The sequence below is a fragment of the Rhipicephalus microplus genome, chromosome 7, assembly GCF_043290135.1.
Source record: "Rhipicephalus microplus isolate Deutch F79 chromosome 7, USDA_Rmic, whole genome shotgun sequence".
Classification (NCBI taxonomy): domain Eukaryota; kingdom Metazoa; phylum Arthropoda; class Arachnida; order Ixodida; family Ixodidae; genus Rhipicephalus; species Rhipicephalus microplus.
The window spans coordinates 118,316,613-118,335,858 of record NC_134706.1 but is presented as its reverse complement, the minus strand read 5'-3'; the positions used below and the strand labels follow the sequence as shown (position 1 = coordinate 118,335,858).

General features: G+C 42.9%; 1 protein-coding gene across 4 annotated transcripts in view; it reads left to right on the top strand.

Moving 5' to 3' along the window:
• LOC119179026 (fatty acid synthase) overlaps positions 1 to 19,246 on the top strand; it is a 159,666-nt gene extending 140,420 nt beyond the window's left edge. For 2 of the 4 annotated variants that reach the window (XR_012885044.1, XR_012885043.1), the window contains 5 exons: positions 1,207 to 1,450; positions 2,838 to 3,074; positions 5,637 to 5,864; positions 8,197 to 8,274; positions 19,107 to 19,246. Coding sequence is in view for 2 of the 4 variants with exons in the window: in XM_075869601.1 (XP_075725716.1) it covers positions 1,207 to 1,450; positions 2,838 to 3,074; positions 5,637 to 5,864; positions 19,107 to 19,114 (717 nt within the window). In the remaining 2 variants the exon portion in view is untranslated. The remainder of the gene's footprint in view (positions 1 to 1,206; positions 1,451 to 2,837; positions 3,075 to 5,636; positions 5,865 to 8,196; positions 8,275 to 19,106) is intronic. The other 2 variants (XM_075869601.1, XM_075869602.1) reach the window with 2 other exon arrangements.

Sequence of the window (19,246 nt, the reverse complement as noted above, 5' to 3'; positions counted from 1 at the left end):
TGGGTATCGGGAATTCGAGTATTGCAGCCACGTTACTTTTCTTGTCACTATTCGCTGTGAAGCTTTGTGGCACTAGTATTCAACGCTGAACCTTGCAAATTAGCACTTTTTTCGTTTTAGTTTTATTATATCGTCTCAAAGAGCCTTCAACAGTGCCGAGAGGTGACGTATGAGATCCTCAAGTGTCTCTGAGTGTACGAACATGTGGTCAACGTAACTGCTAACATTAGTGAGCTGATGTTTGGCTGTTATTGATTTCATGGCTCCTTTATATGTAGCAGGAGTATTCTTTAACCCTAATGGCATAACAAACCACTCATTAGTCATGACAAACCCAGTTTTGTGAACGCCGTTGGGATTGATTCAGACATGCCAGTATCCCGAAGTTACATCTATATATTGCGTAGTGAAAAAGTTCGCCTTTCCAAAGTGGTCCAGAATGTCATCTATACGTGAAGTTGGGTGATAGTCTGGTACCGCTATGCCGTTGGGTTTGAGATATTCAGTGCAGACACGAGTACGCCATTTACCGTTATTTTCTTCTAAGATGACCGGTTAGGCATAGGGCGACAACAAAGGCCCAACAACACCTTGCCTAACGAGGGTGTCAACTTCTTCGTTAATTTCCACTTTGTCAGCCTGTTAACATCTGTATGGGGCTCGATGAAAAGAGACAGCATCGGTACGTGCAATACAATGTTGCTTATTTGTAATGCGTCCAATATCTGTCTCGCATTTTGAGAAGATCTCGTCATACTTACACAAAAGAGAGTCGAGCGCTGCAGATGTCGAAACAAGGTAATATAACACCTTGCGTTGGGTTTAACCACGTGGCACGAGACGCAAAGGAATTACTCTATGCACTGCAGTGTAAAAGAAACAGAAATATGAACGAAAATCGGCTTCTGCATAGTCGACATTGTGGCGAGCTGCTCAAACACGAAGACGTAACAACTGGCACAGGCTAGTTCACACTTGTCCTATGTATACCTGTGCATTATTTCTTTTATAAAGTTCTTGTTAATGCTTTGGCGCTGCGCGGCAAGTTTTCACCTGGTCGTCGTTCTCTGAGGGTGACACCGACATTTTTTTCTCCCGCATTCACTGTATCGCCCTTGTAGGAAAAATGTGATTTTCCTATTTCCCCGTAACTGGCACTCGAGAGTGAATCTGGACAGGTTGTTTGTTTTTACGTCGCGTTTTCAGGTTCTTCGCGATGCCTTGATTGAAAACCAGACAGCAGAGATGTACAAGGATGTGTGCAAGCCCAAAGTGATGGGCACTGAGTGCCTAGACAAGGTTTCACGAAAAAAGTGTCCCGAACTTGACCACTTCGTCGTCTTCTCATCAATATCCTGTAATCGTGGTCAAATTGGTCAGACAAACTACGGCTTCGCCAACTCCGTAATGGAGCGTCTGTGTGAACGAAGGGTTGCCGACGGCCTGCCCGGTGAGTTTAGATGCTCTTCTGTCAAATGTACAGCTTGAAGTGACACTCAGAATATTCGCCGCTACAAGCCATAAAAGTTTGTGTATTTCTGGAAACATTATTCAATATTACTTTCTGAGTGGGCAAAACATATTTATTGTTGACTGTTCTGAGAGAAGCCTCTCAATAAAGAAGGACTTTTGAAGTACTTCATAAAAGTGCTGACTTTACTTACTAAAGCTTTCATTTATTTCACGCAGCAGGATTTGTGCACTTTTAATGTTCTAAGAGGCATTGTTTGCAAGGTTGCGTTGATTCCTTTTCATACTGCTACCTACAGTTGTTTACACTAAGATTTCTTTTTCGCTTTGTAATCTCTTATGTACATGAAACTCTACGTGAAACATGCAAGGCATCAATAAAAACTACTAAAACTTGGTTTATAAATGCAATAGCAAATAATAATTTTTTTCACACAGACGTACCTGATCCATACTTACGTAAAAAAAAGACCACTTGTACGCTTTTACGTAACCAAACACAAGTTCAGTGTTGCGACAAATTATGTAAATAAATAATGTACCTACGAGAAGTAAACTACTCAATCACAGTAATTTCACAATGATGTTGTTTGAAACTTTGGCTGTTAATACTAATCACAATACTTAGCAAGAAAAAAGTGCTCCTAAGTTAACACTTCGCAAAACATGAGGCGTGAAATCAACATATAAACCTTATTTATGTCGCAATATAAAGTCTAGCTATTCAATTTTGTGCGCTCTTACTAAATAATATGTGACAAAGCGCTAATGCATGAATTTCCAGCCATAAAACTCATTCGATGTCCCGCAAAAATTCGCAGTTCCGAGCAGTGATTACGCACAAGATGTGTATTCATGAGCTTTAGGGCCTGTGAAATTTTGCAATTGTTGTGGACGCAAGCTTTCTTGTGTTATAATTCAGTCAGGCATAATATGGCATTGAACGTCAACTTGTGCACACCTCCCCGTTAGAATAATGCTTCCAAAATGTGCCTGGAAGCGTGTTTTGCTATTCGGAAGTGCATTAAAAAAATGTTTCAAGACTGGTATTTGATGAATTTTTAGGAACACCGCCTTATGCTCAGAAAAGTTGCTTGCGTGACAGGTTTGTTTATTTTATTCTAACAAGCAAACAGGTGATTAAAAAACGAAGCTTAATGAAACAACTGGGGTTTAGACCAATCTGACACTTCTATTACATGTTTGCTTTATGAAATATAATATTTTTCATGAAGCACCATATATTCGCTGTGAGGACATTCTATGGAGGCAGGACCATATCACTACCATGAAAATACACAGAAGAAACTCACTCTTATAAAAGTATACGAAATTCCATAAAGAAATGTTTTCTGGCCCAAACGCAGGACTGGCTATCCAGTGGGGCCCCATTGGAGACGTTGGCGTTGTCCATGACAGTGTGGACGTCGACTTCGATTTCTTCGGACTTCTGCTACAGCCGATATCTTCCTGTATAGAGGTGATGGACTACTGCCTAAGCCAAAAGCAGCCCATTGTCTCGTGCTTCGTCAAGAGCAGCCCGTCAGAAAAACAGGACAGCAAGAATAGGCAAGATCTTGTTCAGAGAGTGGTTCACATACTTGGTAAGTTCTAATGGTTTTTCGCTTGAAAATACGATGACTATAAACCGCATAATGTTGCTCGTACTAAGTGTTTTTTTTCCCAAAAACCATACATAGTCGTCATTGATGTTTTATCCACTATTTCAGCACCATTTCTTCAACTTGAAGAATGATTCAAATGTACCAGCATGAGTATTCTATTCTCAATGTGATGCGAATAGTTATAGTTAAAAGACAACGGATAGCTTCTTCAGAGACAGCACTTGCTGCCTAACGCTATATTTAGTTCTTCTGCACCGCAAGAAACAACGAACAAGTGCTCCCTGTGTAGAAAATTTCTTCAGTCTCTGGCCACGGGTACAGAATACTGCAGAATCGTGTCTACATGTCGGATGAATTTTGTTATGACCAGTGTTAGTAAAAAGAAAGTATGAATCCGCCTGTGTCTAAAGAATATTCAACACTTCATTAGTGTTGTCTTTGCGAAGCGGCTAATGTAAGATGTTTCCTTGTATGTCTAAATATTGCCGTCTGTTGATTTATGTGCGTCCTTTCTCTATTCATGTACATTATGTAAGTGATATCTGAAAATTCGCCGGTCTGGTGGTTTCTTGGTCGGATCTAAATTAGAATTGATCCTTTAAGAACTTATCTCTCAGGTGCCTGTTGCAATGTGAAGCTTCGTTGTCGTCGCCGATACAGCAATGCCAGCTGCGTAATCAATAGGCATGAAAATACAACCGATAGACTTTGAATATGAAAGGAGAAGAACCTGCCCAGGGTCGATTGGGCTTACATCATAAAAACTCTAATATATGACACCGTCAAGACATTTCGGAAAGCAAAAGTTTATATGCAGGTGCCCTTGCCGTAACAGGAAGCTGCACTGAGCAACCACATTAGTCAGTATTGAGTTCTTCGGCAACTGTTTAATAAGGACCTAGAATTAAAGCACTTGTTTCGCAGATATGCCAGCGTTGGCGTCGGTGTCTGCTTCATTATCAACGTCAGCATCACTGGTTGTGAGCAAAACATCATTATCTTGTGCGATACCCAGAAATCGAGAAGGATGCAAAAAAATAAAAAAATTGTGGGTACGAGTGGAGATCGAACCCAGGTCGTTTGGGTGGCAAGAGGGTGTTCTACCACAGAGCAACCAGTTTTTTTTATTGGATTCCCGCAACAGCCAAAGCATTCATGACATGAAGGCGATAATCACAGTGCTCTTGTTGATTCACCACTTGCCATTTCTTGGCTGGCTTGGTTTGCTAGAATAAATGTATGTAGGCGACTTTATCCTACAGAGGTGGCCACACGGGTTTCTCTCGTTTTACATTGAAGGCACCTCGTAAAAAAGCAAAGGCTCTCGAGAAAATGCTCTCTAGCTCACCGTATGACAATGTGACATCCTACATCCATGCAACATACCTGACATACCTGATCCATACCTGACATACATGCAACACAGCAACGCGTCTGCTTATGAATACAGCCAAATAATCTTCTCTGCCTGGAGATGCAGGGAAAGTAACTTTCATGCTTTATAGTCACACGCGTCTTGTATACATGCTTCTCAATACAACATGAACTATGGCAGTTATATTGCGTGGTGCAAGCGTACATTGCCATCGAACGTCAGAACATGCGATTATCATAATGACTGCAAGGATTAAAGCCAGTCACCCACGTCAAAAGGCACCCACGTTACTGCACCAATTACCTTAAGGCCACGTAGTGGGTGCACAGCAAGTTCGAAAAGATTTCATGTACTAAGTGTTTGAAGTATGCACAAGGAACCGGTTATCTCGATCGCATTCAACTAAAGGCGAAGCTTAAGGATCTTGCAATTTTCGTCGTCTATTTTTCTCTTGTGTAAACAGCCCCAACCATAGTGCATTGTTTGTTACACTTCTATGGTATTACTACCAATGAAATCTATTGTATACGCTCCTAAAGTGCTGCTTTACATATATCTGCCATTTTACCTATGCATATTTAGCGAATCCGTAACGAAGCCCCCTGAGGCCGAATGACGTTTACCGCCGACTTTTTTTTTTGTACGGTAGTGTGCAAATACACTCGCTGTCCTATTTTAAACTTTCCAGATAATAATCAACTTCTATTTATTGAAAATGCATCGTCTGTAACAACAGATACAACACTAACACTTGATTATACTAAATTGTGTGCTAATAAATCAAACATTTTTTTTCGGAGCATTTGTATTGGCGTCCGTTTCCCCCATGCAGGGACATGGCCATGTAAAAACGTACAATGTCTATTTCCGTAATATTTAGGTTATCTAGTTTGTGGGAAGCAACATGCCGGAAAGTACACCTCACGAAAGCCACATCGCTCCGGTGTTGTCTCATATTTGATATTGCTAAGTTTTAAGCTTGTAATCGCTGTCAACAATTGGGCCTAGCACTGTTGGAACATTACCATCAGAGTTTGCGTGACAAATAATTCGTAGCCTTCTTGTGTTCGTATCTGCGAGGTAAAGTGAAGCAGCAGTTATTTTGAAACTAATTATTCAGCTAAAGATGAGAACTACTACATAACCTCTCACTACCTCTCGTGCAGGCATACGAGATCTGTCGAAAATGAGCCCAACGATCACCCTCGCTGAATTGGGAATTGACTCGCTAATGAGCGTCGAAATGAAGCAGCTGCTGGAACGTGACTTCGGGGTGACCGTGTCTGCACAAGATGTTCGACATCTCACAGTGGCGCAGTTAAAGGCGATAGGTGAAAGTGGCAGCGGCAGTACACCTGTGCCTGAAGTTCCACCTCCTGCCGAAACTGGACAGGGTATGTAGTTTACAGGGCGTATAGCTAGGGGTCACTCGGCATTGGCTGCACTGACGTTTTACCCTTCCCAAATGCACACCTTACAGCCGTTGGGTGATCTTTTTACAGATGGTGTCCATTCAAAATTTGCGGTGAGGTAACACAATCATAGTGCAATAGCACAAAACAATAATCAACTTGCTCTGCTCAACAAATCTTCTAAAAATACGAATTTCGACACAAAAACACATTGACTCAAGTGCGCAGTGATACATTCATATTTCCCTACCTGAGACATATTATACGCAAGTATGTTCTGCGGAAGCCGCAAAAAGGTAAAAGCGACAAAAAAGAAACACGTGCACCCGATTACTTTACCCTGCAGAGGTGCATATCACATTCATGAATTAACAGTAACGGTGCGTGTTTTCTTCTTTGCAAACTTAGCTCAATAACATGGGGGTAACAACAATGTCTCCCCTGTTGTTTTATCACCGTGCTATCGATCTGAAACTCATTCTTCCATTACAGTTTCATTTGAACCATTTGTGATGGGGTCTCAATCGGTTGTAAACCTAAAGCACCGGTTCCCACTCAATCTCACAGTCAATTTGATTGGCATCTCCAGAACAATGATTATTATTTTGCCCAGCATGACCATACGAGTATTTTATCAATTCTAGAAAGAGTTTTCTCATAAACAACACAATAATAAAGCTGCCATTTCGTTTAATACCTTGTATAAGGTAACGTATATGAACAAGCAAAAAAAGAGTGTTCCACATTCGCCATAATTAAAATAATTTGAAGCAACGTAGAGAACACAGGCCAGGACCACAAATGAAACAGTGTTTGTTTCTGGGACATCAGATCGTCGTCATGCAGATGCACTCAGACACATTTCAGCAGTTAACGCAATGCAGCACTTCCTGAAGAAAGGCCGTTAATACCGTTGTTTCGTATTCACTTGTCCTAGCCAGTCCCACAGAATCCATGTTATTACTTGACAACACACGCTATCTTCAGTTGTGTTCTCTTCTATCTTCTGTGGACACAGAGCAAACTCGTCTAATGCTTGCCCCTGGACCTCGTGTTCTACCGCACGGTTTTTTCCTGCGCTTTCTTAATTAGGCTGAAGTGAGAGACTCAAATAATCGGCGTTACTGCTCAGCTCTCTTTTCTAACATTCCAACTCATACTGGTACTCTCACAGGAGTAATGCCCAGCATTGGTTGATTATTGATTGATCTGTGGGGTTTAACGTTCCAAAACCACCATATGATTATAAGAGACGCTGTAGTGGAGGGCTACAGAAATTTCGACCACCTGGGGTTCTTTAACGTGCACTCAAATCTGAGCACACGGGCCTACAACATTCCCGCCTCCATCGCAAATGCAGCCGCTGCAGCCGGGATTCAATCCCGCGACCTGCGGGTCAGCAGCCGAGTACCTTAACCACTAGACCACCACGGTGGGGCTGCCCAGCGTTGGATTCTTGCCACTGTCATTTGTAGAATGGGCTTGTCTTGATAAAAAACCCGGTCAATGGCTCGGGATCAGTAATCAGCGTGAGCCAGTTGCCAAAAAAACTCAAAACTTGGTCACACTGAAAACTAAGGCAAGCCCTTCCTTTTCGATCTGCGAGTGGTTTTTCTCTGCTGGTATCAATGTACTCGGTTTAAAAGTTATCGGGTAATTTTTGCCTTTCATGCGATGAGACAGCACTGCAGCCAAACTACACATGGAAGCGCGAAATTCAAGCCGAAGTTGCTTGCAAGAATCAAAATGAACAAAAAACCTTGTTTTTATAGCCTTTTTTGCTTCTTTATATACGCTTTCTTGCATCTGTCCCCATTTCCAGGCAACACCCTTCGTCAGCGTTGCATACAGTGGTGCTAGCATGGTTGAAAAATTGGGTAAGAATTTTGTGCAATACCTGATTAAGCAAAGAAAAGAATTTTGAATTTAACTGGCTCACCAAGGTTGGCACCGGTGCCCCCAGTATGGCACTGACATTTGTCTTGCAACAGATGCAGGCCTTTTTCTTCGATGCAGTTGCGGGGGAATTTTAGTTCCTTTTCTTTAAATATGTATTTGGTTTTCATTAGCTTCAGGCCACTCTCCTGTAGCCGTTCGAACACTTTTCGTAGAAGACACATGTTGACTTCTTATGCACCAGTAATGCTTCTGGCACGCCTCGGAGGACTGCTGCCATGCCCCTTTGGAACAGAACTGAGGCGGAAGCGATTGCAAAAGTGAAGCTATTTTAACAGTAAGATCCCTTATGCGTGTAAAGTGCGGCTATCTTTTTAGCTTCAGCGTCTAGTAGAAGCTCTTTGTATGCATTACGTAGGTCCAACGTGCTAAAGACTTCCCCTTCAGCAAGCACTGCAAAGGGATCATCAACCTTCGGTGGAAGGCAGTATTCCAAGTAAGTAGCCAGATCCACTGTTTTCTTTAAATCCCCGCAGAGTCCTATGTCACCATTCTTTTTCGCCACAGGAGCTACTGTGTTGCTCATTCAGAGACGCTGATCTGGGAAAGCACTCCTTCTACCAAGCAATGGATCTCTACTGAAACTTGTGCACGCAATGCACAAGGCACTGTCCCTGCTTCGCAAAATCAAGATCGAGCACCGAGTATAGTTCATGTTTAGTTTAACCAGAAGCACTTTACAGAACGCACGTTGTTGTCAGAGAGCTTCAAAAATTCAATATAGGGCTTTCAACTGCGCAATATTTTGAACAAAGTTTAAACACGTAACATTTTTGGTGTCTAAAAGATACACGCTAGTATTGCGAAATTCCTCTATCGTACGACGACCACACAGCAGTGGTCTTTCACAGTCCACCAGCACTAACGTACTGGTCACGGTAACTGTCTCAAACATCACGTCCATTTTTAAATTTCCGATTACGGGCAGGGGTTCCGTAAAGCATGACAGCCGTAGGACAGTTTTCGTAAGAGCTGGCCACCACCTCCTTTGTCTCTCGTATACACTCATTGAAATTGTACATTCACCTGCGAGGAATTGTCGGTAATATTTCTCAGTCTCTGCCCTCTTCACCTCAAAACTTCCTCGACAGGCCGCGAGACGTCTCGGTCAGTCGCACTGTGCGCCACCAAGGCAAACATAAATTCTTCGCTCTCGCTTTTATCTTTTTCCACGACACATGTAACTGACATCCGCGAGCGACTCCAGTGCCATACCGATCATAGACAAGTGACCGTTCCTACCGCAATGAGGAATTTGATGTTTTGATGTTAGCATACGTTAGAATCATGTGGCCCGTCGCAACGTTCGCTGAGTGGGCTACTTCTTACAAAATTGGTGTTCGGCGTCCCGGACTTCTATCGTCGTAGTCATTGCAGGGCGTTCATGGTAACACTTCCATTGCCCACTCCAGTCTTCTGAATGTCACGGACGTCTTCCTGCGCCTTCTCGGGAGCCTTGGCTGAGTCCTCAGCCTCTTTTAAAATCAGCTAACTTCGCGTCAACAAAGAACGCCGTGCGTCGTCGTCCCGGAGGTCTAATTGTTTGCGGAATCGCAAACTATGCGATCTCGTAACATACGGTCCATGGTACTACCGAAGAGGGCTGGCTATCGCCACCTGTGGACGATCGCTGCTGTGTTGAGAAAACAAGGCCCCCTTTCATCTTGGCGTCAACGTGGGATTATCGCCAAGTGACGTCGACACCCGTGATCACTCCGGAGCCTTTAACTCTACGTGTCATTTCATCTCGCGGCTGTGGGCATTTTGGCAGCAGTGAAAGCAGCGTGCTCAATTATCCGCTTTGCCTTGCTGTACAGGTCTTGGCGCTTATTCGTGAATATCCTGCGGCGTTCACTGTTTTCCCGTGGCTGGCTCGAGATGATGTCGTCACCTCGTCTGCCGGGCCTAAAAAGGGCTGGCACCGCCTGTGGGTGATCGCCGCTGGGTTGAAGAAACAACGCCCCCTTTCATCTTAGCGCTCACACGGGATTATTGCCAAGTGACGTTGACACCCGTGATCACTCCGGAGCCTTTAAATCTACGTGCCATTTCATCTCGAGGCAGTGGGCATTCCGGCAGCCCTGAAGGTAGCATGCTCTCCCTCCCTCTCTCTCTCTCTCTCTCTCTCTCTAAGTGCTTATGTAAAACAAAGCAAAAGAAGAGTGCCGCCTATAACTGTCTATCACTGGGATGACACCTCAACAGGTCGGCACAAGGAGAGGCGGAGTGGGTATGAAAGTTGATAGGAAAATAAAAGCAAAAGAAGTAGAAAAAAAAGGGGGGCGGGGCATTCAACTCGTGTTCGCGTGCGCGCATCGAGACGCTCAGAAGACACAACCATCGAGAATGGCCGCCGAGAAGGCCGGGAGAAGTGGATCCGCCCAGTTGTGAGAGGTGTGGCGAGCCGTGTTGGCGCGTTGGATGTCGGGTGAGCGCGGAGCACTCGTCGGGGCTCGAAGCCGTGTCTCAGTAGAAGACAAGGTCCGTTGTACTACGAAGGCGGGTTCGCTGGGCCTCGGTGCGATGAAACAAAAAAAAAATAAAGCATGCTCAATAATCCGCTTTGCCTTGCAATACAGGTTAGTAGGTATTTTCCTGCTCTATGTTATCGCAGTGATAACCGCTTCCTGCTGCTGCTGCCTTGCCCCCTGTGTCTTAAATTTCTTTTTTTTTCTTGTGTGGCACCTGTTTCCCGTTGATTTGTTGGCTTCCGGGAACGTTGAGGCTAATCCTGGTCCTATTACGAAAAAGGAAATGTTGGCTGAGCTACTCACTGGACAAAAAACAATCAAAGCAGCCATGGAGTACATTCAGGCTAACCAGAAAGACATAGTAGAAAAATTTGGCATGCTAGCACAAATAAAAGATGCCACGGAGTATCGCATGAATAAATTCTCGTTATTGCCTAAGCAAGTGAAGTAAATTGAGGATTCCGTGAACCAAAAGCAACAAAAATTGACATCTATTGAAGACAAAGCTGATGATTCTTAAAATTGGAGCCATCGAAATAATTATTTACGGCCTAAAAGAACTTTTCAACGAAACGCCTCAGATGCTTCAAAACACTGTCAATAAAATGTTTGAAAATAAATTAGGTATAAAAGCAATTTCTGTTGAAAAATGTCACAAGCTTGACCGGGTAGTTAGAAACAAGGACAACCCAGTTATTATGGCGGTTGCCCCGCCGCGGTGGTCTAGTGGCTAAGGTACTCGGCTGCTGACCCGTAGGTTGCGGCATCAAATCCCGGCGGCGGCGGCTGCATTTCCGATGGAGGCGGAAACGTTGTAGGCCCGTGTGCTTAGATTTGGGTGCACGGTAAAGAACACCAGGTGGTCAAGATTTCCGGAGCCCTCCACTACGGCGTCTCTAATATTCATATGGTGGTTTCGGGACGTTAAATCTCACATATCAATCAATCATCAATTATTCTGACGGTTACTGATTATCTAGAGAAGGTGTCTGTTTTGATGTGGATGGGAATTCATTTAGTTGGGATGAAGCGAAAAACGCACATGTTAAGCAAAATAATTAAGAATGAAAAACGACGCAACACACACAGCACTCAGTCCTTGAAGAAACTAAATATAAATTGTAGAAGTGTATTAGCAAAACCTCAAAAGTACTAAGGGTCACTCCTGGCCTATAATCCTCATATTGCTATCCTAGTAGAGACGTGGTTGAACGATAGCATACTTGGTAGTGAATTTGTTCCACTGGGCTACCGTGTGTACCGGAATGATCGTGGTAGTAGAGGTGCTGGGGTAACGATCCTGTTCAAACAGTCTCTGCAAATAATAAGGATATGTGGCATACATCATGTCGGGAGCATATTCTGCAATGCTTAATATGAAAGTATAAGGTATGTTATTGCGGCTATTTATCGCGCACCCATTTCCTCTATGGATGCTCTGGATGACTTATACAACTACCCTGTTGCGCATGTGAAGCCTGATGATTGACTATTCTAGCTAGATATATCGTTTTACCGCATATCGATTTACGATCTTTCTCTGTGCAGCGATCCAGCGACAAACCTGCTGAAATAATGATGGATATAACGTTTCCTTTGGCTTCACGCAAATCGATAATTATACTCGAATACAAAAAACTGAAGTTCAATGCTAGATCTATTTTCATTAGGCGCTCAATCTCTGCTCAAGCTAGCTGCTCTGTTCTCCGTGAAATTTCGGATCATCAGGCTGTGTTACTTACGCTCTCTGATGTTGTTTTAAAGAATAACTGCAAGAAGGTTTGTTCCCAAACTTTTCATGCAGAGATGTCACACAACATTTGGCTTACTGTCATTTAAATTTTATTCGTTTTAAAGTAACACTGCTCACGTTCACAATTTCTAAAAGCGTTTAAAGGACATCATGAATGAGTGCATCGAAAAAATTGTTCTGCTAATTGCAAAAAAAAAAAGAAAGGGAACAACTTCTAGATTTCTCGCAAAACGTTTCTGTGGCGAAGACGGCCTAAAATACTCGAAATTCAAAGAAGGTGCTCTAAAGACGTAGGTGTTCTCCGACATAAAAGTTATGAACTTGCTGCTCAAGTGAAATCAAATGCATTGTCTGACAGCGAAAGCTATTTTGACCAACAATTTTCGCTTTTCATGTCTTCGTCTCCCGAGAGGTTTTGGTTGCTTCTAACACTGTCACCACTGATAATTTTTTTGATTGATGGTGTAAAAACTAGAGATTATTTGTTATTTCTAATGCTTATAACCATAATCTTAAATCTGTTTTAAGAATGATAAAAGAGTCCTGGAAACACTTATTGTGGCAAACCCACCCCTACCTGATACTGTGTGGGGAATTTAAATTACTATTTGAAACTCGACGTTAATAAATCTTCAGGTCCTGATAGAGTGCCCAATGGGTTCCGAAAACGCTATGCGCAGTGTGTGTCAAAGTATCTAAACATTATCTCTTCTAAATCTTTGCAAGATGGTCAAGTTTTGGATGACAGCGGAACTGCAAAAGTGATGCCCCTACATAGGAGTGACAGTCTCATGTATGAAACTAACTATCACCCAATCTCATTAACCTCCACTTCCTGCAAGCTCCTTCAGCATATATAACATAGGCATATTTCTGAATTCCTAGATGAGCCCACTATCTGATCAGAATTGCAGCACAGATTCAGAAAATGATTTTTCATCTGTACTCACCTGGTAACTACAGTGTACTATTTCGCACTAGCTATAAATTCCGGAAAACAAGTAGATGCAATTTTCATGGATCTCGCAAGAGCTTTCGATACGGTCTCTCACAATAATTAGCTGTTCAAATTGGATTTATATCTTGAAAGCACTCAGCTTCTAAATTGAATTTCCGCTCATCTTTCAAATAGGATGCAATACTTCTTCTTCAATGATCATTGTTCCCGTCCAGTACCAGTTAATTTGGGTGTTCCGCAAGGCTCAATGCTTTGGCTACTCCTAATTTTGTTATTTATCAACGATATTTCACATGATATACCGTTGACTGTCAATTTATATACTGATGACTGCATTCTGTACACAGAGCTGGAAACCAGAGTGACGAAATCAATTTGAACGATGCATTCAATAGAGTCATTAGTTGTTGCGATAATTGTTAGATGTTAGTTAATTTTTAAATGACCGTTTTTCTGTAAATTACTCATAAGCATGGCTCTCTTCATTTCCCACATTCAGCGAATATTTTCTTGCAGGAGGTACAACACTAAAAGTACCTTGATCTTTCGATTTCACATCACCTAGACTGAACAAAACACATAAAAACTGCAATAAGCACATTCAATTACAAACTCTTCCATCTTAAACAAGCTCTCAAGCTTTCCACTCCCGCCGTTCGCATTACTGCTTTCAACGCAATCGTTCCACCTGCACTACATTATGCACCAATAATTTGGTACCCTCACACTAAAACCATTATCAACAAAACAGAAAAAGTTCCCAAGAGAGTCGCTAGATTTATTTATAAGAGTTTCGGACATACTTCAGTAACATGTTTATTTGCAAGAGGCAACTTTCTAACTACAACACAGAGAAACACTGTGTTGAGATTGAAAGTTTTGTTTCAGTTAGTTAAAGGTTGCTTTAGTCTAGACCTATTACAGATACTTCATTTTTCGACTGGATATGCCACAAAGCTAAGGGACGCGTTCACATTGAGTCCATTCACCACCCGTAATAACGCATTCAAATATTCGCTTTTCCCCAGGACCACTACCGAATGTAATAGTTTTAATAACGATGTCGTTTCGCAATCATCTTTGAATCTTTTCACTACGCAGCTTCAGCAATAACTGCCGGTACTGCGTTACATGAATTAGTGCTGTGTAGTTTGGCCAATGTAGTGATTATTTTACGCTGGTAGTCATCTTGAGTGCAGTGCTTATTTAATTTTATTAGATGACCTTAACCTTGTTTATTGCGAATTGTCAGATTTTGTTTCTTTTTTTATATTCTGAAGGTCTGTATATACTTTTTTATTTTGTTGCCATATTGTTAATTTAACAATTGTGTAGCCACTCTGCTGAAACCCTCTTTGAGGGTTGCAGTATTGCTAAATAAAGTAAAAATAGGTAGCGGCTTCTGGTTAGCCTCCTCAGTTCTGACATGATCTTTGACACACTCTTGCTTTCCTTTTGCTTCCGCATGAAAAAGACAACTGGCTGCCATTTCATTGCCTTGCGGGTTTTACCGATTTTCGAGACTTTCCACAACCTGATCGTAGCTTAAGCTGTTTACCGGAGTGCTCGGATTACGTCCTTGTAATACACGTACAGCGCGGTCGCTCAGCGAAAAAATCAGCAAAGCGCGGTGCTTCCCTAAATCCGTTACTTCATGTCCCTCGAAGAAGTCTTCAAGACGTATGCGGTACGTACCCCAGTTTCTCGCTGCTCCATCAAAAACTGGTGGGCGAAATCCCATGCTTTCTGATCGTCCATCTTGAGCAGAAAGTTATGTCTAGTAATATCTCATCTGCGGTACCACTGAAGTAACGTAGCGGACACAGGTTAGGGCCACAAATAAGAGAGGATTTATTCCTGAGAAATCGAACTGTCGCTGTGCTGGTGGGCCCAGACACAGTTCCGCAGTTAGCTTCCATGCAGATATAATGGAAGCAGGGAGTGCTGATTGACGCTTCCACGCGACGCACATATATACCATATAAAGTGGATGGAGGGATGACAGCTACCGTAGCAGTTTAGAGCATCGGACGCTTTATTCGGAAGTCGCTGGTTCGGATTTTGTCCTTGGCATGTTATCTCTTCGTCCACTTTGATTTCTTCAGATATACATGACAAATATTTTTAATATCATCCCCTGTACTCCCTCTGGCCTTATTGTTGTTTAGTTCCTTTTATTATTGCGTCTAACAAAGAAAACGAGGCCCTAAGTTTTTACTTTTCTTCGACTAAAATATGTATTTTTACTGAGCGCATCGAGAAACTGGTGTTTTTCGTCCGTGTCTTCTTGTGAATGTCCGATTGCACAAACATTCCATGCCTGGAATGATGCTCCCGTCGTAATCCCATTTTTTATGACATCCTCACGTATCTGCAGAGAATATATCGCGTGCAAAGAGGGGCCCTTCGATATTGACCGAAGAATGCTGCTGTAAATGGAGCGTAAGGGTGCGCACTTCACCACCGCTTTTTCGGATTCATTCTATTCGAGGGAATACCATCGTACGTTATTGCTCCAAAATGATGTTTCTACAATTAGTTTTTTATTTAACTTGGACGAAAACACATTCTGACAAATTGTGTCTTGAAGAACTGTGTACTGTTATTATCTAGGACATGATGTTGCAGCAAAAATAGTCATGATTTTGGAGTTGTGTATATTGACTCTGCTTTTCTAGGTCATGGCAATAAAATTTGAAAAGGAAAGCATTATGTTGCATGGGACACCATTTCGAACCCTCCCCATGTACTAGGCAGTAGAGTTTCACGCCGCATGTTTTTTTTTATGCTTAAGTGACACCGATGTGCAAGCAGATTTTATTCTATTTGTTTCTTTTCTCTATTGAGTATGATTTAAGCAACAATTAGGTGTTTTATTCATTATCGGATGTACATAGCTAGTTCATTCGTATGTGTTAGCTCCACGTTATCCTCAGCTCGGCGTAAATCACTGTACTTGACCCAGCTGTTTGACATCTTATTGCTGTAATACGTCATATTTCCGCTACAGTTGCTACACCTGGCGACAATTATTTGCGGCAGCACAGCCAAGGCTACGAAGCCATAAGACGTACTTTTTTAGAGGCGAAGTTTGTTATGGCGTGGGTTGTGAGTCCCCAATGTGGGTAACCACCTCCCGTCAATTCTTCAACTGGTCATAGAGGGCGGTACTCGTACTATACGGTGAAAAATGCAAAAGATACGACACAAGAGGGCGTTACTTGTAGAAAAGAAGGATTGACGTTACATGTAAACAGAAGGAGAGAGAAACAACCGTGCGACTATGACCGCGTGTTCTTCAGCAGCACCGCACGCCCATGGGCGCTCTATAGTACAATAACAGTGCCGCTTTAGCGCGCGCTTAGATTCAGAGGCTCGGCGACAGAGGATGAATAAGGCTGCTGAGCGGCGCGCGCGCATGGCGACGGCGGCTCACGCTCGAAGAATGGACTCCGATGTGCTGGCTCGCGATGCAGAAGCACGCCATGAAGCTACACGCCTGCCCCATGAGGACCCTGAAGTAAGACAATGGGAGGCTGAAGCAGCGCGGCAGTGGCGTGCGGACCCAGCTTCGCCTCCCTCTCCATCATTTACCACGTGGATATGCTGTCATTTTTTTCCTGTTCTTTCGCATGAAGTTCGCAATAGAAAACTTAGAAATATTACACGAGATCAAAAAAAAAAAAAAAAAAATTGGGGGACCCTCAAGCTTCACCTATACAAGCTGAACGCGATAGCGATATTCTGTTTCTAGTGTGTGCCCTTGCCACGCAAATGAACCAGCCTCGATGCTCGCTATTTAATTTGCATGATCATCAATTTTTCAGTCATGCGAAAATGGCCGATTTTTCTGTGACGCAAAGATGATAATTTTTCGCTCACAACTAACGTCACCCACGCCGATGCCGGAATTGCTGCAACACGAGTTTTTTTGTCGCGTTAGTATAACAAAGAAATGATATGGATAATATAGTGAAAACGTTTCACATCGTTATTAAGAAAGTATATCCAGCGGAGGAGTTTTCTTTTTTAACCCGAAAATATTTTATTGGAGCCCATCACGACTACGCAAACATACTTCCGTCACGAACATGACGTAGCAAAATATAAACAGCTTGCTTAGAAAAAACGAGAAAAATAAGTGACGCATATGCCAGCAACCACGTTGCCGACCTATGCGTCCTGTATACGGGCTTGGTACTAAAATGCGTATTATCACAATATTATTGCGTGGTATGAGCGTACGTTGTTATGGGGCGTCAGAACATGTAAATATGGTGAAGACTTGTGGTTGAAATCCGGTCACCCATTACAAAAGACAAACGCATTTCTGCACTTACCACTCGCTCGCTGTATTTTGTGCCGACCAGCTTTGCCGCCAAGATCTCGACGACAGCGCAGCGCTGGCCGACTGGCTCGCCCTACGCCATCTCCTGACACCGACAAGAGCTCTCGCTGAGTCGTGCCCCGTCCTCGGACTTCTGCGACCGTGTCCATCTTTCCTATGTTCTCTTTCCGTATGAGGCAGTCCCCGCGCCTCTCTCCCCTCCTGCGTCTCTCTTTATCTCTATACCTTTAATACCTATCATGGCAGCAGGCCTCCGACGCTGCTTTAAATTTGCCTATATGGCTGCAGAATACTTGAAAGCCGTGAATTATTGAGCTCATCTCATTCTCTCTCCAGACAATACGGTATGCGGCCCGTGAAAAAATATATCCTCCTTACCCCCATCTTTGGTGAGCTACTGTTGAGGTGTACTCCCCCTGAGAGACAGGCACGGGGCACACTTTTATCTTCTTTTCATTTATTAATTACCTGCCCCCCCTTCCCCCCTGCACGTATTCCCACGAGACTGGAGGGTGCATAGCGAATTCGGAAAGGTTTCAAGCGCACTACTGCACGTGGTTTAAAGCACGCTACCCATTAAACAAAATGCAGCCATATGCGAAAGCTTATCCGATTTAAGCCGCTTTCAACTTTCCTGATTAGCCAAACCACAAATTAAAATTATCGAGTAAGTTCATACAATAAAAAGTACGCACAACGTCGTTCAAGTACACACCAGGTACATGCTTATGTTATCACGTTTAACTCTTTGAATCGAAGCTTAGGGGTCACCAATTCTTATTTTCTTTTGCCCAACATCAATTATTCTTAATAAACCTATTGGTTAAGCCGTAAATCTGTATATCTGTGAAGCGTCGTCATTGCTTTAGTTTAAACAACAAATGACTTCTTTTTTTTTACAACGATGTATCCACTACACAAAGTACGCGAGCGTCTTCTGGGGCATTTCGCTGCAAAAAACAATGAATGGGTGCGAACAAAGTGTCATATTTCGGCTCTGTGGAGGAGCAAGTCTCAATATTGCTTTCACTACTGGAAGAGAACAATACCTAACGCACACGAACGTTGCTCTAGAGCAGCATCATAAATCATCAAGATGAATATTTTGGATGATAAGCACTTGTAAAAACTGACAATTAGGTTTTACGTCCGAATCAGCCTTTTCGTAATGCGCGATGGAGACTGGCAATGCTGGCGATGGGGCTGGCGTCGCCAATCACACCAGGAGTTTGAAAGGTTTGTGGTGGCAGCAGTCACCCCGTGGACTGTGACGCATCGGCATGTCAAAGCGGCGCTCGAAATTTTCAATGGGCAGCATCTCAAACTGTACATTTTTTTCTATTTCTTTCTCTCTCATTGTTTAAGTCCTTTTTTCCATTCCCCGAGTGTAATGAAGCATACCTTATGGTATAACAGTAAACATTTATTCAGTGTTATGCCTTTCAGTGTCCGTTTGTCTTACAAACCTGTCAATAGGCTCTTACTATTTCTGCTTCGTGTACGCAATTCATGCCAATAAGTTTTTCGTTGCTAATCGCATCGCACTTCTACCTCACATTTGAGGAGGCGAATCGTGTCTCTGCAGGTGTCCTCTGCACTCCGCACGAACCACTTAACTCAAGACTGTTCCTTCAATTTCCAATTAAAACCATCTTACTCGTCATAATAGTCTGGTTATCCAGCTGACACAACTTGGTATGTTTTTTTTTTTCACAGACTGTTCTATTTTTTTTTTCAGATTGCTAAACCTGGAACAAGGTGCTTCAAGTTAGAACCACAGCGCCGCCTTCAGGCTATCGGTAGTCGACTTGCGCACCAACGGAGGGCATCCGTGTACCGATGTCCTCGACTCAGAATAAACATTCTAAAACGCGTGAA